This window comes from Perna viridis, chromosome 2, assembly GCF_037379345.1.
Source record: "Perna viridis isolate PV_CMFRI_1.1 ecotype Kerala chromosome 2, ASM3737934v1, whole genome shotgun sequence".
NCBI classification, from domain to species: domain Eukaryota; kingdom Metazoa; phylum Mollusca; class Bivalvia; order Mytilida; family Mytilidae; genus Perna; species Perna viridis.
Genome location: NC_142446.1, coordinates 21,521,625 through 21,544,377, shown reverse-complemented (window position 1 = coordinate 21,544,377; position 22,753 = coordinate 21,521,625). Strand labels below are relative to the sequence as shown.

At 31.4% G+C, this 22,753-nt stretch overlaps 1 protein-coding gene across 7 annotated transcripts in view; it reads right to left on the bottom strand.

Annotated features, from left to right (window-relative positions):
• The window catches only part of LOC148624048 (centrosomal protein of 112 kDa-like), a 33,691-nt gene that overhangs the window by 3,612 nt on the left and 7,326 nt on the right, over positions 1-22,753 (bottom strand). For 4 of the 7 annotated variants that reach the window (XM_088566485.1, XM_088566488.1, XM_088566489.1 and 1 more), the window contains 23 exons: positions 21,867-21,984; positions 20,165-20,206; positions 19,310-19,443; positions 17,575-17,668; positions 16,979-17,060; positions 16,405-16,442; positions 15,290-15,362; positions 13,335-13,387; positions 12,445-12,534; positions 11,328-11,427; positions 10,896-11,014; positions 9,917-10,060; positions 9,149-9,303; positions 8,454-8,583; positions 7,574-7,666; positions 6,859-6,918; positions 6,044-6,123; positions 4,599-4,734; positions 4,296-4,403; positions 3,045-3,227; positions 2,286-2,429; positions 1,253-1,339; positions 23-85 (listed from right to left, as the gene is read on the bottom strand). In XM_088566485.1, coding sequence (XP_088422611.1) covers positions 23-85; positions 1,253-1,339; positions 2,286-2,429; positions 3,045-3,227; positions 4,296-4,403; positions 4,599-4,734; positions 6,044-6,123; positions 6,859-6,918; positions 7,574-7,666; positions 8,454-8,583; positions 9,149-9,303; positions 9,917-10,060; positions 10,896-11,014; positions 11,328-11,427; positions 12,445-12,534; positions 13,335-13,387; positions 15,290-15,362; positions 16,405-16,442; positions 16,979-17,060; positions 17,575-17,668; positions 19,310-19,443; positions 20,165-20,206; positions 21,867-21,984 — 2,326 coding nt within the window. The remainder of the gene's footprint in view (positions 1-22; positions 86-1,252; positions 1,340-2,285; positions 2,430-3,044; positions 3,228-4,295; positions 4,404-4,598; positions 4,735-6,043; positions 6,124-6,858; positions 6,919-7,573; positions 7,667-8,453; positions 8,584-9,148; positions 9,304-9,916; positions 10,061-10,895; positions 11,015-11,327; positions 11,428-12,444; positions 12,535-13,334; positions 13,388-15,289; positions 15,363-16,404; positions 16,443-16,978; positions 17,061-17,574; positions 17,669-19,309; positions 19,444-20,164; positions 20,207-21,866; positions 21,985-22,753) is intronic. The other 3 variants (XM_088566492.1, XM_088566491.1, XM_088566490.1) reach the window with 2 other exon arrangements.

Genomic DNA, 22,753 nt, shown 5'->3' with positions numbered 1-22,753 from the left:
GTTCAATCTTTTTTTTGCCTACCTCAGCAGCTCTGTTGCCTCTCTCATTGTACTCTCTTTCAATGTCCTTTAATCTATTGTTGGTCTGAAATCAGGTAAAATTTATTTGAGAATGCACAAGTACTTTTTGAAAATGATTATACAGCTTCTGTGCAAATGCAAGGATATACTGAATAGTCATTTTCTCAGGCTTATTCAATGAAATAAACAAGAAAAAATATATATTACTGTATTTTCCAGATTATAAGTCGAATTGCTTAATTTTGACCAAAATCAACGAAGAAAACATAGATAAGTTGAATCTGCCAAATAAGTCGAGGGACAGAAATGTGCATTTATATGGTAGGTATCAGTGGAGATCCGAGTTGAGCAGTTTGTTTTTAACAGCCTATTATTCCAGCGATGTTACTTAATTTGTATAGTATTTCTGAATTAAATTAATATTTGCATTTTCATTAAAGTGTAAATCATCCACGAGTTCAATTATTTTTATTGAATTGCATGTAAATTGCTCTGAAGCCTTAGATCATCTGGTGTACGAAATTGTAAATATGTCAAGTTGGGCACCCATGAGTGAAATTAGTGGGATATTAATTTGATGAATAGGTCATAAATACCTGGTATTTTGAAAAACAATAAAAAATAATTGTTAACTGTAAATTTAATTGCAATTAGTCATTTAGATAACACTTTAACTGATTATAATTTAAGCCACGTGTAAATGTGTTACGACATACCATAAATGGGTATAAATTTGCAAATTAAAGGACTGATAACACCGGAACACTCAAAAATGTCTTTCAAGTTCAAAAAGAATTGCGTTAACATATCTTCTAGAGTTTGTTTATATATATTAACGGATTCAAAGTTTTTATTAACATCATCATATTCATTCATAAAGGACAGCGGCACTTAACAATAATCCTCGAGTTCGATTGCTGGTTTGATTGTTTGAGTGACAGCTTTTGTTGATTGCAGTTTACCCAAAATTTTGATTGAAAGTAATCAATAGTGAACTAAACAAATCTAATGAAATGCATTGTAGATGAACATTTTTTCTTGAATGAAAAGTCCTTATATAAGTCGAAGTGGATGATAAGTCAAGGCTGAAACTTTGCGGGAAAAAGTATCAATTTATAGTCCGGATAATACCGTAGTATCAAAATAAACATTAAAAAATGTCAGTTGATTTACAGTTCCATTTTATAAAGTGAGAAAGCTGATAGTGAATTAATATTTCCATAACACAAACCTTTTCTAGCATCTTCTCAAGTTCAGTACTGTGAGATTTCTGCAATTCCAATCTCTGTTGTTCCATTTCTGACCTCAACTTTGATACCTATGATATTAATACAGGTTTTGAAAACAGTAAAACAACACCATTAAAAGCTATCAAGAATGGAGCTCTTATTTTACACCATCAACTTATACTGCAAATAGTGGCTTTTTTCACATCTATAGAGAAAAGTGCCATTCTTAATTGTTTTTTTTCTAAAAATGGCAAACGATACCATTCATAAACAAGAAAAACTGTAAGCAAAGTTCCCACTCCCCAAAAAAACCATATGGTCAAAATATCAAAATCAAATCTGAAATCAAATCCCACAATATGGCATGCCAAAAGAAAGCTTCTGTCAAAATATCAAGTAGCAGTGATAGATAGAGAAAACATTCTCCCCCCTTGGTCAATGGAAGACTTAAGTCCAGGTTTTGTATCATGAAATCATAAAACATCAAAAGACATTCAAATAAAAATGCAAAATAGGAGGTGAATGAAGAATTGTGAAAGTTTCATTAAATTCCATTCAACAGTTACAAAGGACCTGTGGATACCCCATCCCTGGATGACAAATGAAAAAGTCCAGTTTTTGCAGCAGAAAATCCTTAGTCATTCCAATGGACATGCAAAATAGAAGGTGCATAACCACATAATGTGATGAGAAATGTGTAAAGGTTTCATTGAATTCCAGTCAAAGGTTTCACCAGAGTTGGTACCCCATGGTTGATGAATGACAATTTTGCATCAGGTGCACCAAATAAGTCATTCAGATAAAAATGAAATAGGAGGTGTGAGAGTTCCATCAAATTCCATTCAAACAAGTTTCACATGTAAACTGGAAGAGGATGAACAGCATGACAACTATATACCTACTACTTTTAAAAGCAATGGGTTGTAAAAAAAATAGCATTGTTTATTTTCCAGGTGTTTTTGAAATGATTCTTCACAGTAATAATCTGTCTGGAATTTAAAACATCTCATGTCCCTCAAAGTTAAATCATCTAACCTCTGATTCATGATCTCTTTGCATTTTCTGTTTTTCTTCTTCTCTCAACAAACCCAGTTCTACCAGTTGTTGTTTGCGCAGTTGATTGGCTTGTACAACTTCCTCACGTAATTCCTGAATTTGTCTTTCAAAGTTGTGTATTTTCTTTCATGAAAAAAATAGTATTAATATTATATTTTCTTTAAATTACAGAACAACTGTAAAAACAATATCTGAAATGTTCATTTCATTTTAGCAGTCAACCAAATCAATTGTATTCCACTAACAGCCAAAGCAATTATAATTCACTAACAGTAGTCAACAATAGTTATGGTGTTCTCTTTACAGTCACCAAAACAACTAAACCTCCCAGTCAGCATAAGTACTGTAAGTCATTAACAATCCACAACAGCAACTGAAATTTATTTCTTTCAATCAGCCGTTGCAACTGTATTCCATTAACAGTCAGCAATAGCAACTGTATTCCCCTAACCAGTCAGCAATTGCAACTGTATTCCCCTAACCAGTCAGCAATAGCAACTGTATTCCATTAACAGTCAGCAATAGCAACTGTATTCCCCTAACCAGTCAGCAATAGCAACTGTATTCCCCTGACCAGTCAGCAATAGCAACTGTATTCCCCTAACCAGTCAGCAATTGAAATTTTATTCCCCTCAATCAGCCATAGCAACAGAATTGCACTCACAGTCAGGCATGGCAACTGTATTCTACTAACAGTTATTGATAGCTACTATATTCCTTAAAAATTAGTAAAATTACCTTGTTATCTTTTTCCTGCTTCTCTTTAAACCTAGTTTCTATTTCATAAACCTCATTCCGATGTTGATCCTTCATTATATCTATCTCCCTATCATGTTCAGATAAAACCATTTCTTTTTGTTGATGGAAATCTTTCATATACTGGGCTTTTTCTTGTTCCAATGTCATTTTCAATTCTACTTCCTGCATAAAACAACAGTATTGTATTCAGCATAGTATGTAACAAGAAAATTGTTAAGAACATTAAGTACACCAACTTTCAATTCTTAAAGACCTTCTACGGACATTGAAAAGTAATGTAATACATACAAAAAAGATCCTGTTCAACGTGTAGGTCCATTTGTTTGGTACTAAACCATATAAATAGTTCAGTTGTTGGGCAACCACATATGATATTATCAGCTTTTAGGTCTTGAACAGTCACATTTGTTCATAAATTGAGGTTCAAATTGGTAACAACAAAGCTGATTGATTGATTGATTAACTGTGGTTTAATGTTCTATGGCAGATATTTCTTGCATTTCAGAATGAAAATGTATGACAAACCAAACAGACCCTGCTTTGTACTAGTCCAACATAGTTATCAAGATCTTAAAAACTTTATTTTGTTAGCTCACAGAAGCAACAACCCACAGATAGTCATGCCACTCAACTATGACACATTATAATGACTCTACGCCAACCCGTCATTACTCTGTCTCTTGATTTCAACCACTCTTGGTAACAACATTTTTCATTCATTAAGACGTGTTGAACAAGTTTATGGTTGACCAACCATCATTTATCAAATGAATCGATTTAGTACACAGCCTAAACTGACATACAAATCTGTGAATCATATGATAAAGTGAATTACATGAGAACATACATTTGTTTATATGATTTATGTATAATTCTCATATTAATGTAAATATTATCATGTGCACCTACGGTAGTCATCTGCATGTGGAAACATGATAATTATATGTAAATTGAAACATATGATAATCATATCACACTAGATTCATGTGCAAAAGCATATATAGTACAGTGTATACCAGGTATAAAAACATCTGACCCAGAAATAAGTTGTCTTGTGACTAGATCAGGTTATATGAGGTCAAAAGAAAAGTGGAAATGGTAAAATCGGAAGTAAACAAACAAAAAAAAAAACAAAAAAAAACAAAAACAAATAAGAATTGTAACTGTAAATTCCTGATTTGAAGAATTGGAGGAAAACCCTAGATCCTCGGGTGTATTACATGTACTTACCTTTCTTTCATGTTGGTCTCTTTCATCTTCAATCTGTTTCTGGAATTCCCTGGCCTGTTTTTCTCTTACTTGCTTGGATTTATTAAGATCTGCCTCTACTCTCTCCATCTAAAGTATTAAAATCAATGACAGAACCTTAAAGCAACTATATATCACAAAGTGATACTTCTATCTATATTGCTTCAACTGGCATTCGCCCTATGAACCCTAGAAAATTTTCAATGTTTCTTTTACACAAGTCAAAGGAGCATTTAATGTTTAACTCTAATGCAGTCATCATGGATATATTTGACAATAATTTACCTGTTGTTTCATTTCATCATACATCCTGGTCTGATTCTTCTCAACTTGAGCTTTAAAGTCAGCCAGTGATTTCTCTGACTGAGCTGCCTGTTGTTTGTTCTGCTCTGTTAATGACTTTACCTCGTCTTCTTTTTCTCTAAACAAGAAGAAAATAGAACTTAACCTACAGAGGTATTGTTTGCTTATGATCGGAACCAAAATATCACTTACTTTCTCACTTAGGTGCAAGTGTAAGATAGGGAAACATTTGTCACCGGAGGGCAAGATTTAATCATACTCTAAAAGACTCCACTGAGTTTGAGAACTATTACATTTTACCCAAGGTTGTCTAAGATTTCCCAATCTTACATGAAAAAGCTGGTGTTTGATTCTTTTTCTCAATTTGGGTTTATTTTCTGATTACATGTTTTGAATTGAAATAACCTACATTTAACAGCTGATCATGATGCATCAATGTGGCCAGTGATATGTCATGACCAGGTGTAAAATATAAGTCACTGCAAAACAGTTACTTGTAAACAACTAAATGAAAAAATTAAACACAGCATAACGCTTGTTAAAATCAGCATTTTAAGTGATTTTTCAAACAGATACTGGTAAGGTATGATCATTTGCAGACTCTTTATTTAACTGTGCCATTTTTTACAGGAAAATGCACATGTACTATCTCAATCTGTATGTGAGGTAAGGAAATCTTGCACAACTAAAAATAGGAACTTTTTTGTTCCTGTAGTGAGAAAAGGTTATTTCTAATTTTAGCTATGTGAGATAATAAGAATCTAATAGCCATGAGAGTACATGACAGAAACCTAAGACACCCTTGAGTAAGATTTCAACTTCTCTAACAAGGCTCTACTGAGTAAGAAAACATTGAAATTTTACCCAAGGATGTCTGAGATTTCCTAGTCTTCCATTTTCTATGGTATTGGATCCTTTATTTACTTTAAAAATTGATTTAAAAGCAAAAATATTTAAAGTACAAAATAACTGTCAGTAACCCGTGATTGTGCTGTGTTACCTTAAAATATAGGTACTGAATATGATCCAGACTGGGTAAATAAGTGGTTATCATAAATGGAAGAGAAAGGGCTTAGAAAAGTGAAATGTTCAATCTACACCATGATCTCATTCTTGTCATATAAAAAATGTTAACCTTTAATTTGGCAGTCTTATATCATATCAGCTAATCAATTGGAGCTTATTATTTAAGTAGTATATATGTCTTAAATGATTTGTAACCTTATTTATTGGTTAATGAGTATTATGTTGAAGAATAAAAAAGACATAAGAATGCTGACATTTGAAGAGACCAATGTTAAAACCTTTTGGGGTAGAACTGTATTAAATATAATGACTACCAGTATCTGTTAGTTCTGTAGAAATTAATCACATATTTTGAGGTGGTTAGCTTTTTGCATTATTCACAAATGTATAAGACTGCACACCTGACTGTCTGTTCTAACTTATGTATTTGTTTCTGGAAACTCTGCTCACTTTGATCCATCTCTAACTTCATGGTTCTGACCTGTAATATTCATTGACTTTTAAATATCAAAATATCACATATCCATATCAAAAATTAATTCAGGATCACTACTGTAAAAGTATTTATTTTCACAGTGTACTAATTTTCGCTATTTTCATGGTGTACTAATTTTCCATTTACAATTTAATATGCATTTGAAAACCTCATGTAACAGTTATGCCCAAACAATGGCTATATAATTATCAATTTTGCTTCCACATTAAAATGGGAAAACATTTTAGGCTTATGATTATAAAAAGCATTTATTGCCCCTCTGAAGCTTAGCATAATAATACAGCTAAAAGCTTTGTTCTAACTATGATTAAACATTAGTGGTTTGTTTTGAGATTTTTTGTTCCCATTATTCTTCTCTTCCATATAATATAATAATAAACAACTAAATGACAAAAAACTACACATATAAAAGAGAAAGTGGGAAAAAAAGCAAGGAATAGAAATAAAGAAACAGAATAACACTCAGTATAATTCACAAATGTAGTTCTATTCCCCTATGTACATTGAAATATGCACCTTAAAATTACATAAAAATTAGTTTGAAGATAAAATGCACATATTATAATTCCTTTGAGAAATAGTACCCATCATGAAATTGAGCAACCTGTTTCTGATTCCATGTTATGCTGACGGACAACCAAAAGTCATCTGAAAGTTAAAGTACATCCTGTGGTTAACAATATTTTAAGACATTCATAAAACATTGTTTACATTCTGTACCTGTTTATCATGTAAATTCTCTAGATGTATCTTCCCTTGCTGCTGAACTTGTTCCATTTCCTAATCATATAAAATATTATATTTGCATAATGAACATAGATTCTAAAAACTTAAGTATTAGTTAACTGCAAATTGTGCACATTAAAAATAGTTTTGCAGTTGGGACATTTACTGCTACACAAAGGAGACTTGCAAAATAAAGAATCCACTGTTCTGATAAACAGAGTTTTAGTTCATGACATATATTTTCTTCTGACCACATGGTTTTGTTTACAAATTTACTCAAATTTTCTGCAAATATGACAATGTGGATACTACCAATGATAACTATCTCTTGTTGATCTTTACAGAATCAACAGAAAACATGTGCTTAATTGTATGAACTAATTAAGTCATGCAATTAACAAGTCCTGTGGCCAAGTAAATTACAGGGTAACAGGTGACTGCATCAAATAAATAAAATCTGTCAAACAATAAATTCTTATATTGATATTGAATATGAAACACATTTTTGTTTTTGTTTTAGTATGTTGAAAGTAATAGAAAAGTAGCAACAGGATGCAAACAGCAGAAAAAGTGGAAAAATAACTGAAAAAATGGAACTAGACAATTTCATAATTACATTTGCTGATACCAAGTTATATGTGTATATTACTGAGTTTAAAACTGTTACATATAGTAAAAAATAGAAAAAGAAAACACTCAGTGATTTTACCCTGATCTGTCGCTGTCTCTGTTCCTCTGCATCTTTGAGTGATCGTTTTAGTTGATCAACCGATTGTTCTAAATCTGATATAGTGTCAGCAGCCTACAACACAGATATACAGGATCTATACAGTTTATCCCTAAATTAAATCTGATGAAGTGTCGCAGCCTACAACACAGATAAACATGATCTATATAGTTTATCCCTAAATTAAATCTGATGTAGTGTTGCAGCCTACAACACAGATAAACATGATCTATACAGTTTATCTCTAAATTTAATCTGATGTAGTGTTGCAGCCTACAACACAGATAAACATGATCTATACAGTTTAACCCTAAATTAAATCTGATGTAGTGTCGCAGCCTACAACACAGATAAACATGGTCTATACAGTTTATCCCTATATTAAATCTAATGATAACATTCCTAGCAAAATGATGAAAATTGTGAAAATATATTCTGTTTTAATTTGTTTAATATTTTTAATGACTCACAGTATTCTTTAACCTACATTATCAACATTTGACACACACTCTGAGCTTCAACATAGATAACAGTGAGTGGAAGAGATTGTGATATTTATAATGTGGAATAATTAATACCTTTTCACTCTTAAAAATGTCACAACTCTTCTATTACAACCTAGATTATATCAATGCTTAGTCAAAAAACTGTTAATATATTTAAAGAGCAAAAACCATCAAAAACATAGCATCCCAATAGGAAATGCTAATTGGAATTTATAAATTACCAAAATATAATCAATGATGCTGTAGATTCACTTACAAAACCTTAACATGCTTTGACATCATTGAACATATTTAGTTAATCAACTATTATTATCCAATAGTTACATAAAAATATGAAAATTTAAATGATATAAAACCTTAGCTGCAGCTAAACTGTGTTCTTGTTTCATGAATTCTAGACCAGCATCAGTTTTATTCTTCAGTGTTCTCATTTCTTGGTTGTGAGCTTCAATCATTCTCTGGTGCTCCCTTTCTAAATTCTTGTTACTAAAAAAATTCAGTCAATGTAAAAAACTACATATGAAGCTTTGAAATTGGTACATAGATCAATTTTTATTGTATGGCAAATCATATCAATGAATGAAGAAATTTTCAATTTAACAAAAATCACACAGGAAAAACCCACTGCTTTTGTGAATTTTAATGCATATGTGGAGCAATTTTATACTGTTCTTTTTGGTTTACTAATTGTTTGATTGATTGTAGTTTAATGTCCAATGGCAGATATTTCATGCATTTCAGGACAAGAACTTTGATCAGTCATGCAGAACAAGCCTTGTCAGTCACACAAAGCTAGCTTTTTTAATGTGCTAGCACACAGATGGCATAGCAAGCGGGAAGGCATGTAAACCAACTAAGACACATTATTCTGACTCAAAGCTAACCAGTTGTTACTCTATATCCAAAAATCCCACCTGCTTGGGAGAGAAGCAGTGACTACAATTTTTTACTATTTTGTGGGTAGGATGTAACAGCAATTAATTTGACATATGTTTTTTTTTGTTTTATAATGGAAGAATTAACAAAATTAATCAGACATAGAAGTCTTTACCTGTCCCTTAGTTCACTGTAATCTGAAGACAACCTATCTAGTTTACACTCCAGATCAATTTTATCTTTCTCTACATTGGTTTTTGCTTTTGCTGTCATTTCAGAATCAGCTAACAGCTGGTGAAGTCTACTCTCTAATTCTTTAATGATTGAGGTCTAAAATTCAAAGTAAAACAAAATACATGACTTACGTCAATATTAACATTTTGTTGTTTTTTATTTCATTTCTACCTTTTTCATAACACAATTACAATAAAGTTGTATTTTGTCAGCAATATTCATCAATTATTTGCCCTATGTGCCAAAAAATAGAGAAGGATTCATGAAGCCTGAATTGCACATTGGTTTTAACCATGTACGTGAAACATGTATCTGCATTTTAACTTACCTGTAATCTGGATTCTACAAGGTATAGTTACCTATTAGATTTAAAACAACAATGGTGGAATTTCCTACAGCAAATTGCTGATAACTATTTTTTTTAAGTTTCAAAATTCTAGCTATTGTAAACACATGTGTTGAATGTTTGAAATTGACAGATTTAAATTCCAACTCGACAAATTGATGCCCTGGCATTCCACAACTACAGTGGTGTTATAACATCTAAAACACTGACAAAAAGGGCTTCAGTATAAAACAAGTGTTTGAAGTTGGTCATGTACATCTTTATACTGTAAAAACTTTAAGTTTACTACAAAGCATCCACAGTTTTGGAGATTTTGTGCTCACATAATCAAAATCTGTGATAGGCCATGAAATAGTGACTTACAGTAGAAGTAGTCTGTTGGCTGTATTCTTTCTCCATCTTTTGGAGTCTTGCATTTGTGTCATCTAAAATTTCCTGGATATTTTTCGTATGCTGCTTTTGCATTTCAAATTTCTCTTGTTCAAAATCTGCCTGCAAGTCTGACAACTGAAATTCAGAAATTAGTCATTTTGTTTACTCTTATCTTATTACATCAAATTTTATAATATGCCTCTCCACTATAACTTCAGAGCCATTTTTTTATTTAGTAGGCATTGAGTGTGTAAGAGTAATTTCCTTCTATTTCAGGTCATAAACAAATATTGTGATGTTGCAATTTTTTTAGTGAAAGAGGGCATGCCCACTCAACCACCCACCAACACACAAAAACAATAACTAGTATTGATTGTGATGAATACCAACACAGATGTTCCCCAAACATTCCCATTAGTCACAGGACCTCCTAAAATCAGTTTGTAAGACTCTCTGAATTTTCGTTCATTTCAAATTTATTCAATTTTTAAAGATTTTCAACCTGCAGCCATCTCAGAATGTCAGCCATTTTTTATTTATAAATATGGCCAACTGAAAGCACTAGCAGTGACCTATTTTTAAACCAACTATCAAGTCTCTAAGATATTTCCCCTATTTTTTTATGTTTTTTTATGTTCACAACTGAAATTTCAATATGCGCATGCACACCTCCAAATGGTGACCTATTTTTCTGCCAAGTTTAATTTTATTCCATTCAGCCATTTTGGAGTTGTGTGGACAAAGCATTGGTGACAAAAAAGAATAGTGAGTGTCAAAACAAAACCAGGCAATAAATGTGAAAAACTTTTAATGTGAAAAAAAAATTAGAAGTATAATTACTATTGAATGTTACCTCAACTGCCTAAACTATCTGTCATAAAAATTTAGTAAGATGTGTTAAAGAAGACCAAACAGTACATGTGGGTCACCTTATTTCTTACATTTCCATTCAAATTCATCAAGACAATACCTTTTTCTCAAAATCACTTTTACGTTGCTCTGTAGTTTCTTCTACCATTTTCCTCAGCTCAGCTATTTGCTTGTCTTTTGATTCTCTTACATTTTGTGAATCTTTTACAACTGACTGGACTGCAATAAATAAATATCATATATAGAGTCATACAAACAGACAAGTGAAAGTAGCATTGCTTTCTTAATTTGATTTGAATTAGAGTAGTAGTCAGGTTGCACATCTTTCAAAAATCCTTTGTTAATAACAGCAAATTCAACCATTGGAACACTGATAAAAAAAAATCAATATGTATTTTCCTTTGTCAATCAAAATATAATCTATTCTAGATTTGTTCAATCCATTGCATTGCAGTAAATCTTAGAAATGAAGTGGAAAATAATTCAATAATTAAACAATTCCAATGTACTGGTTTATAGTGAATTAACTGACTTTTTCGTTCTAGTTTCATGACAGTATCTTCAAGTTCTTTGGCCTTTGCTCTATAGTTAGCCTTCAGTTCTTCTATTTCAGCATTTTTCCTATCTAGTATCTACAATTATATATGAAATACAACTACATGAATAAAAGAACAATTTCCCATGTCCATCCCCACCTGAAATCTTAATTTTGAAGGAAAATAACTCTAAAGATGTTAGCTGGCCATTGTTAGTTTTCCAACCTGTCCAAAATTAATGACTGTCACCTATGATATAAATTGAAACTCATTCCAGTCAGAAATGTAAGCATGAAAGTGCTCACCAAGTGTGATGAACACACTTATGGACAGACAGAAAGCATTTTAAAGTCAGCACGCCTTGTTGTGTTAAAAGAAAAATAATATTTAAACAGATGAACTGTACCAATAACCACTATCATTGAAATGCTTAAATTCATTACAAAATAATAAGTAACTTTATTATAACTCACAGTACAAATCCGTATTTCAAAAATAAATAAATACTTTTTCTGTTTTTTTTTTTAAGTCAACATAAAAAAGTATATTATCGAGATAACATTAGTATTTCACAAATGAAAGAACTTTCTTGCTTTCACTCTTGAACTCTAATGTGTAAAAAAGGAATACCTTTATGCTATAGTGGCATAAATACTTTTTCTGTTTTTTTTTTTTAAGTCAACACAAAAAAGTATATTATCGAGATAACATTAGTATTTCACAAATGAAAGAACTTTCTTGCTTTCACTCTTGAACTCTAATGTGTAAAAAAGGAATACCTTTATGCTATAGTGGCATAAATGTTATCTGAAAAAATTCACAATATAAAATAGATATCAGGCTATCTACCAAAAATCAATTATCCACCTAAACTCTGAGAATCAAATTGTGTATATTACTTTAAAAAACAGGATAATAACAAAAATATGTACACTGATAGGGAGTGCATAAGGATATTTTACTCGTTTATACTTTTTTCAGTACTCATCAATCACAGTTAGTGTTTTAACTCTTTCCTACCGGTATTTAATAATCATGTGTAATTTGTCAATTTAAAGAATGTCAATACTGTGTGGAAATATATTTTAATATGAATTCTGACATCAAGGTTACCTTTTGAACTGCAACATCATGTCTTTGTTGTAACTTTAATTTCTCTTCATGAAATCTTGCTTCTAACATTTTTGTCTTCATTTGAATATTCTACAAAATAAATTTCACAACATGCTAAGAAAACATGCTTCAGTCATTTATTTCAAATCCAGTTATCTTGGGTTTTTTTTCACTGTGATTAAGTTGTCACTGCAATTATACAAAGCAGACGCCACATAGGAAACTAAATAAGTTATCAGGAAAAACAAATTCAGAGGTGCATAATGGCATCATGTGATAAAGAATTTGTGGAAGTTTCATTAAATTCTAATCAATGCTTAAGAGGAGTTGCAGATTAGAACTGGGGATGAATGAATAGACTTGTAAAAATCACTTGTATAGTCCTTATATCATTTCTCCCCAATCTGATTAAAATCAGTCCAGAGGTTTCCAGCTCACTGGAGTTTTGGTCCAAGTGAGTTAATTATAACAAGAAATCAATTTTGGCTTTTGTGGACACTAACTTCTATAAGAAGTTACTGTACCCCTTTTAAATCTAAAATGAATAAGTATGGTCAGATTTACTTCCCTACATTTCTTTATAATTTTGGAGATATAAATTGAACTTGGTATTCTATCCTTGTGTTCTAAAAGTAAAAAAAAATAATGGTCACCATGTGTTTTGTTTATTTATCAACTGATGACAGATATATAATAGCAATAGCTAGGATATACAGACTTTTGGTCAGATACAACAGGTCCTTATTACAACAAAATAATATATACCGGTATATCACACAATAACTTCTGAAGAAATGAATTATGAATCAATTGTTTGAGTGATTTTATACAGATAGCATTTTACATGTGAAGTAAAATGATTTATAAGATAAATTATAAGATTGTCGTACCTCTTTACCATAATCTTTTGTCTGATCATCAAAGAATGTGGTACCGGTTGTAGCTGCAAAATAATCATATACATATCAAAATGATGAAGTGCTTGAAAACATTATTAACTGTACATTGAAAAGACAGGAAAAAAAAACAACCTTCTCTTAATGACAAGAAATTTTTATTTGCAAAAACCTACTTATATTTGAAAAGAAAATCTACAGGCTCTAAGGAGCCTGAATTGCTCACCTGGCTTAATAAGCAACATTCTATTTCTGTAAAATCGTCCATGTTTTTCTTTGATACAAATTCCTAACGCTAATACCAAAGAAACAATCATATCAATTTTCACTGAATTCTGTCCAGTAATTTCTGGAGAAATGTTTAAAAGTAATTAAAAATAACTAAAAGATGGTGAAGGGCGATTTCTTCCAAAAATGGCCCTAGGCAAGTTATGACGACCCGTAAGACGAGATTATGTATGCTCTTCTTAACTCGTTCTCTTAGCCCTTGGAATGTCTTTAAAAATGGCAGAATCATACACATATTCAAAACAAAGGCAAGAGAAAGTTTTACATCACTATGTACTATGTTTCCTCTCTTAGAAAAGCAAACAAAATAAATATTTTTTTTACGGGAGAAATAGGTACTTACACTCATGAAAAAGACTTGAATTTCTCATAATCTTGAAAGATAACCTAATCTTTAATCATCACTCATGTAAGAACCTATTCAACTCCAACATGGCTTAACAAATTTACAAGAAAATTTGACTACTGATAGATCTCATCATGCTTAACACTTTTACCCATGTAAGAATGTGGCTTAACATATATCAGACTTTGGGTAAAACTAATAGTTTTGGAGACATATGCAAAAAACTGCTGTCTTACCCCTATGCTCAATTTTAAGTACAGTGGATTTCTGTTAATCACATAGCCTATTTGTCAGGGAAAAATTATGCAATTAAGAGGAATATGCAATTAACAGAAATTACCATTTCAGGGGAAAATATTATTTTCAATGTTCAAGTGGGACATATTTTTTTTATGTCTAATTAGATACCTGCTATAGCGTCTAGTAAAAAAAAGTGAAAATATTGTTGTAAAAACAAAGTGATGTATTGTTGTTTTACTCAATTAGGTACATTTTTGAGTAAATTTTGAAAAAAATATTTATGCAATTTAGAAGTATTTTTTAAAATTTTTGATCTTTTGTTATGCAAATAAGAGGAATTTTTAACATAGATAAGATGGGAAATGTTTTTGTTCTTTGAGTTTCTATGCAATTAACAGGAATAAGCCATTAACGGGTATGCAATTAAGTGGAATCCAATGTAACATGTTTGTTGACAGATCAAGGATCCCAAAGTCAGTTCTATGCCAAATACCATAAGGAACATTCACAGACCTGTTTACCCTATGTGGAACCTCAAAGTAGACTGACATTATTTTTAGTTTTTTCACCTTACAATTACCGTTGAGCACTGCCAAATGGTGCGAATCTGCTGGGGGGTTTAGGGGTTTTGATATGGGACTAGCTCAGACGTTGCAAAAATTTGCTTTACATAATACACTCCACTGATACAAATCCCAGGTAATTATTTTCAAGATCAGAAATCGGGAAATCGAAAAATGTGTCCCAAAAAGGGCAATAAATCTAACATGGCTAAACAGTTTTTCAACATAAATTGACCACAGATAAATCTTATCATGCTGAACACTTTTACATGTGTCGGATCCCCACATCAGTTCTGTGCAGAATACCCTAAGGAACATTCATACCAAGTTTGGTTGTAATTAGTTCAGTAGCATCAAAGGAGACAAATTGTTAACAATGATGAAGACAACTGATGGAGACAATGGACGCAAAGTGATGGCAATAGCTCACATGGTCATTTGGGCCATGTGAACTAAAAATTGGCAGACTAGACAATCATCAAAAAGCATATTTAACACAAAATACAACTTACTTCCAAACAAATTTGTCATACCCCCAGTATCATATGCTGGAGGTGATGGCTGACTCAACTCTTCATCAGAACCCTGAAAGACAGAAAGCTTTAAAAAGTCTGTAGGCTGATAGAGATAAGTCAAATGTGATGTGTATTTCACAAAAAAAAATATTCTCACACTCTTTCCTTAAACTTTGGATACTATATTTGAGAAGTGAAGGCCACATTTCCAGTCCATTTCACCTTTTTTACTAAAGTTATTGCCCTTGATGTATATAGAATTAATACTTGTGATTGCTGTGAATTGATAACTGGAAATCATTTGCAATGATTAGAGTTTGCTGTCATGTACAATGCTAACATAATATTTTTTTTAAAAATTAAGACTTTCTCTGTAGATCTGATTATATTCAGAACATGAATCACAGCTTAACATCACTGGAATCTGTTATCCAAACATTACCAAACTGGATATGTTCAAGATAACAAGAAAACAAATCATCAAAGATATCATTAATATTTATGACAAATAAGAAATGAGTATCATATTCATCTGAAGTGCAAAGAAATAAAGCTTTATGATAATTATAATGTTCATGAATGGAAGTATGGAAAATGGGGTTTGATGAGAAAAAAAAAAGAAAGAAGCAAAAGAATGATGAATACTTTGGTTAGTACATAATTGATTGATTGTTGGGGCACACACCCCACTTGCTCTGTGGGCAGAGCGCCTCTGGATAGGTTCCTGAGCACTATTTACAACAAGCTTAGCGCTACTGCAGGCCAATTCTTTTGACATTCGGACCTGCATAGGGCGGTTAGTACATGATGTACAAATGATAAATACAATAATACAATGATTGTATCATCTTCTACTGATATGCTGTAAAAATATTCTTCTCTTGGTAATCAAACTTCATCATTTGATAAAAATATCAATGAAATATTTTTTAAGATATAACCAAGGGAAAATTTAAGTTACACAATTAATCATGTTATAGAGAAATAATAACACTATCCAGGAATTATATCCAGCTATGTTGTTTATTGCATATAAAATGCCTGATATATATTCAGATAATATTTGACAATATATAAGAAGTTCAGATTTTGGTTTGTCATTCCTTCCTTACCTTTTTTCTGATTTTATCCTTCTTTTTCTTCTTGTCATCTGATTAAAACATTGAAGGAGGACTTTTTAATAGGATCAAAAACTAACATAAAGCTTCTATACAAAATAGTTAAAATTTAAAAACAGATCCTAGCAGATATATTTTTCTCAACCTCCTTTAAATCTTTCCAATTTCACAGCTTTTCTGTATGAAAATTTTTGTTATAAAACAAACATTCTTGGTAACAAAAGAAAGTTCAAATGAAATCCTCAGACATAAATGTAAAAAATACATGTATTCATCAAAACATTCTATCTGGCTCTAAATAAAATCAAAATGTAAACATTAAAAGCTGACAAAGCATGCAATAGCTATGTAACATTCTTAAATTTATTATAAAACCACTACAATCAGATGACTGTTTATTATAAAACCACTACAATCAGATGACTGTTTATAACATGCAAGTCACATCTTCAATCCTACATTGTGATAAACACCACCTCCAAATCACATGCAAACCATATCAAAAACATTTTAATAATCTTTCCAATGCCCTAAATTAGCCAGTTTCAGAAGCCACCAATAAACTCACCCTTTACAATATAGCTACCCTCATCATCAGAAAGAAAATGTACTTTATCTTGGTGATGGCCTCGACTCAGGAAACTATCATCCTGTATTAAAAGTTTTGTTATCTAAGACACTTATCCAATACATTTATAGACTTAATTCCTTCTGGATGTCTTTAACAAACACAATCATAATACATGCTTAGTTGAATATAATGCAATAAAAATATAAATGAAGACTAAACTGTAACAAAATATAAAACATGTCTGAAAAATTATTAGTAGAAAAAGATTGATGAATGGAGAAAAATGTAGACACTAAGAACTAATAGAAATGACTATGAATGAGTTGTGGGAATGAAATAAATGAAAAAATCCACTTTAAATACCATGATGCCTGGTGAGTCATCTCCCATTCTGTGTAATTAATTCAGGAAAATAGCTTAATTTGAAAGTTATTTAGAATTTTTTAAAAGAAAAAAAAACTTATATTGGTAAACCGAAGGGAGATGACTCATAGCATTAAGACATGGTTTTATAAGTTTCACCTTTACCACACCAAGATAAATTCTCCATATATATAATCAGCAGCTTGTTCAATGTTAACCTCCAGACTTACATATGGTCCAGGCTGGGGTTTTTCTAAAGCTCTGGTAGGAGACAAGTAACCAGGATCTCTGTCTAAATCTATTCCTATACTAGTATAAGCTCGCCTAAAAAAGAAAATTAAATCATAATAATAAAGTGCATACAGTGATAGCTATGAAATACTGTTGTAAAATATGAACTTTAAATCAAACCCCCTAACAGGCAACAATGTTTGAGTTTGATTCACCCAAGGTTGAGTAAAACCCTCAAATATATTGGTTGGTGATTGTTTTTGCTTGTACATGTACGTGTACTTAACCTTATCAGGGCACTTTGTGATGTTTTACTTAAGTATATGAAGGTAATTTTTATGTATTTTATATTAATTAAGTAATAAATTCTGAGTGACATCAAGTGTTTTAAGGAAAATTCATATTTATTTTTTCACCATAGAAAGTGTCAGAAGTACATAACATGTTGCTTTGAAAAATCAAAATCAAGAGTAATATCGTCAAACCATTACATTACTACAATAAATTTCAGATTTACTAGCAAAAAAACACAGTCATTGAGATTCAGCAGTTGTCTGTTAGGTGTGTAGTTGTATTTTGTAAAGGATCAGATTTCCAATTCAATAAATACAATTTATCAGTAAAATCTTTATTTTAATCAAAATATTCTATATATCACTTTTGGTGTGAATTCTGAGTGTGATAAATCAAACACGTTTCTTCTTACTACAGAAGCTATTTTTGTATTTTGTAATCAAATACACAAATCTAGTCATAAAAGTGCCAACAAGTTAGCCATGCTAAAAGTTGTAAAACACACAAACTACGATCATTGTGTGTTTGTAATAAATCATTTTACCCACTAATTAGTTCACTTTGAGACCTTAGAGACCTTTTGAGGGGACTGATTGAAATCCTGGAGTTATTCAAGGTTTCGATTCATTCTAATTTGTCATCAGAGGTAAAAATGTATTGGAGTTACGCAAGTTCTGATGGGACTGTCTAAGTAGTTTGAGTTATCTGAGATTTTGATTCTTCTGAGCTTGACACGTTGAGGTTCAACATGTTTTACAAAATTTATGCAAAACTACCCATACACAACTATTATAACTAATCATAACCTGATATCAAATCAATAAACCTCTACACCTCTAACACAAGAAGATAAAAACAAACATATCACTATACTAGGTGACAAGCAGTCAATTTCACATTTGTAAGTGAAAGTTAGTTGAAAGTTATGAAGTCATCATAGAATAAATAGTTTTGAAACGCAACAACTTATATCTAACTTTACATTTATGATTTTTTTGTGAAAAACACAAATACAACATGAGACCAAGCCAATTACACCTACACCACTTAAAAGAAAAAGACCTGGAATCACAAAACTTGAAAAAAAATACAAATTACATGAATTTTCTCAACCATCTGTGACATCATAAAAATCTAAGACTTAGATTGGTGTTACCACTGAAGATAAGAATATCCTCAGACTTAAAATGATTTTGTAACTTCTGTACTAAAAACATCACAGAATGTTTGACAAAGGTACAAGGCAATGCAGTTAGATAGAGAAAAAAAAACAAAATCATTATTTCCATGCCATATGATAACAGAATAATGATCTTTGATTCTTTCACAAGTAAGATTGTGGTTGGTCCAATTCAAACCTTCCTTACTGTGCATTCACCACCACAAACATCTAATGATTTTTAGGGTTAATACCTCTTTGGAATAGGAATTTTAGAGTACCTTCTTGTCTTGGTTGGAGAGAAAGGTGATGATTTCCATGTCGATGACGCAGCAGGGTTACCAATGTTAGATCTAAACAGTGATGACCCAACTGAACTAGTTAGTTCTCCATTTACCCAGTCTGGTACTTTGTCCTAAAACAAGAGAAAAGTTTAAACTTGGCGATTTATGAACATTTGACACAAATAATTTGAAATGAAATTCAGAAAATTTGCCCGTATTACAAAAAAAAGTATGAATACATATTATACTATTTACTTTATAATGTACACCTATTATTTCCTACTTTCAGGGTATAGTGTACACCAATTATTTCCTACTTTCTGGGTATAATGTACACCAATTATTTCCTACTTTCCGGGTATAATGTACACCAATTGTTTCCTAACAAAGAGGAACGTTTTATTACCAACCTATTGATGAGAACTGTATAATAATTTTTACTAATTTCCAACCTATTGATGAGAATTGTATAATAATTTTTACTACTGGTATTTAATAAACAGTAAATATAAGTGTAGCCATCATTACAGAAATTATCCCTTGTCTTATTTTTAATAAAATGAATAATTTTTTTCTTATTCTTTTTATTAACTAGTATTCTTCTACATGTTTTTTTTTAAAGCAAGTAAACCTATATTTGTAAATCACTCATTTTTTAATGAAGCAAGAGGCATCTCAGGAAGGTACATAACATTGGTTCCCATGTCAAAAAGAAAGACCATGGGCATTAGCACAAATACAGAGTTACTTCTGACAGGCTTCATAAGAAAGCCACAGTGCACACCAGCACAATGAGTTCTAAGTAGGTAAGTTATGTCTGCAAGTCCTAAATCATTCTTAATGTTTACTCACATCAGCCTCAGGAGATGATGCTGGCTCATCAAAATATATCGACTGAAATCAAAGAAAATACAATATAACTTTGAAGTTCTAATGTGAGATGTTTTAACTCATGAAAAATTGCATCTATTTAGAATTCAGTAATTTAATGGAATAAAACACTTGCTGCTGGTAAAAAAACTTATTTATATATTTGATGAAACAATATCATTAGATATACAAGATACAAGATATTTCAAAATTTTCATTTCATGGGAAAAAAATGCATAGAAAAGCCAAAACAACTGTTTATAACATTATATAAGAGAGTTACTTTTCATTCTACAACAAAAACATTAAAATGTGCTAATACAGGGAACTTCACTTAATACTTGTTTTGCATGTTTCAGTAATGGCATAGGATCTCAAAACACCAGTCCCTAACTTTTCCATCCCTTTCATTTGCAGAACAAAATGCCATTATTTAGAAAATTAATCTTAACTACATAAATACTTCTAAAAAATTACTCAAAAATGTACCTGCCATAAATGTAAAACGGTATTACCAGTATTTTCAGATTATGTATTAAACTTATACGACAACATTATCTAGCTTCTCTATCTGCAAACTGAGACTAGCATCTCATTACATATAAAGAATTTATCTAATTAAATACAGTATTAGGTATTTCGAATTGAAACTAGCACTACTGCAAGCAACTTCATAAAGAAAATATTCCTCACTTGACATGAGCTTAAATGTTAACCTCTGAAGCTGGGTTAACTCATTTTGGAAGCATGGGACAATTAAAATATTTTTTATGCACATCTACACATAATGCTTAATTTTCCTAGAAAATTTCATCAAAATCCCTTGGGTGGTTAGTGCATTGACAAGGTTTTAACATGTGAAACAATTAAATTATTTTATTTTACTTTTAAGGCATGGGATAATAATTACATGTATATTTCTTCATGTACATTTACAGATGATGCCCAATCTTCCCTTAAAATTTCATCAAAACCACTGAGTTGTTTAGGAGGAGTTACACTTACACGGTTTAAACCTATAAAATCGTTACAATGGATGTTCTCTATTTGCATGCATTTGATCAGGGGTTGGGAAGGCAAGGGACCATGGGCCATTTGCCCTTTCATTAGAAGAAAACTATACATTTATATGATTTCTTAACAAATGGTCCCTTTGGATTGTAAATATCTTTGAAAAAATCCTGAAAATGGCCTCTTCTCAAAATTTTCTTCCCAGCCACTGATTTGACAGTAGGGTTCTTCCTGCATGTACATCTACAAATGATGCCTAAGCATTCTCAAAAATTTCATCAAAATCCATTGAGCATGAAAATTAAAAGAGCAGTTGCCCTAAAAAGAAATGTAGACAACTGGATGGATGGACAGACATACAGACAAGGTTATTTGTACACATGCTCCCAACTTTGTTTGTGAGGGTATAATTATAAAATCTGTTAATTGCATATTCATGTCGATTGAATAATTATCTCTTAAGCAATTAACAGGAATTCACTGTATTGGTATAAACAGTTCCGTAATAGCCAACAATGTATGAGGGTAGTTGGTAGAACTGTGTCAGTATAAACAGTAATAGCCTACAATGTATAGGGGTAGTTGGTAGAACTGTGTCTTAGTATGAACAATAACTTACCATGTTTGTGGATGTTTTGGTTTATGTGTCTTGGTACACACAGTAATAACTTACCATGTATGGTGGTAGTGTTGGTAGGTCTCCATCTTGAGGTTTACTGGTGAAGGGGCCTTCTAAAACTCCCCGTTTCAACATGTGTAACATCAATTGTGCATAGGCATTACGATTCTTCCTATAAACCAACATATAAAATTATGAAGATAAAAAGTCATAATTGCATTACTCAACAAAATATGCACTTTTACACTTACACTACACTCAGAGTGGAATGATTCTCCAACACTTAAGTCCAACCTGAAGAAACTAAGTGTTACACCGACATATTGAGTGTTTAACACCCAGATTCCACCTAGCCAACACTGAATGATTGTATATTGTAATAGTCATAAAATTCATTGAGGCATAACAGGGAATTTGTTGCAAAATACAATGTTCATTCTGTTTCTGTTTCTCAGGTAATATGGAACTCTCCAGTTCGGATAAAAATTTAGTCATGTCATCAAAAATTTGGTACATTCACTTTTTATATTTTGCACATGTTTGTTGTATGTCCAAGGAGTGGGAGATACCATGTAGAAATATCATTCCATATTTTATCAAGTAATAATGCAATCTTTTGAGTTTTTAATTCTGCAATTTTAAATTGATAATTACTATAATAATTAAAAATAAAACACTTTGAACGTATTGATTGTTGTACCAACAATTTTATTTTGAATGACAGACTTGTAAAAACAGTTGGGTGATGCTTTTTTGTTTCTGACATTTTAAAAATTGATTGGCTTTTCCAGAAATAAAAGCAACTACTAACAGGTCCTAAGCCTTCTCGAATTACAAAGAAGCCCTTAATCAGGACTGCAACATTGTCAGTAATAAGTTATAACACACTGTCCAAACAAGGACAAGACGGCAACCTTGTTAAGTCTTCTTTAGCCGGTTGT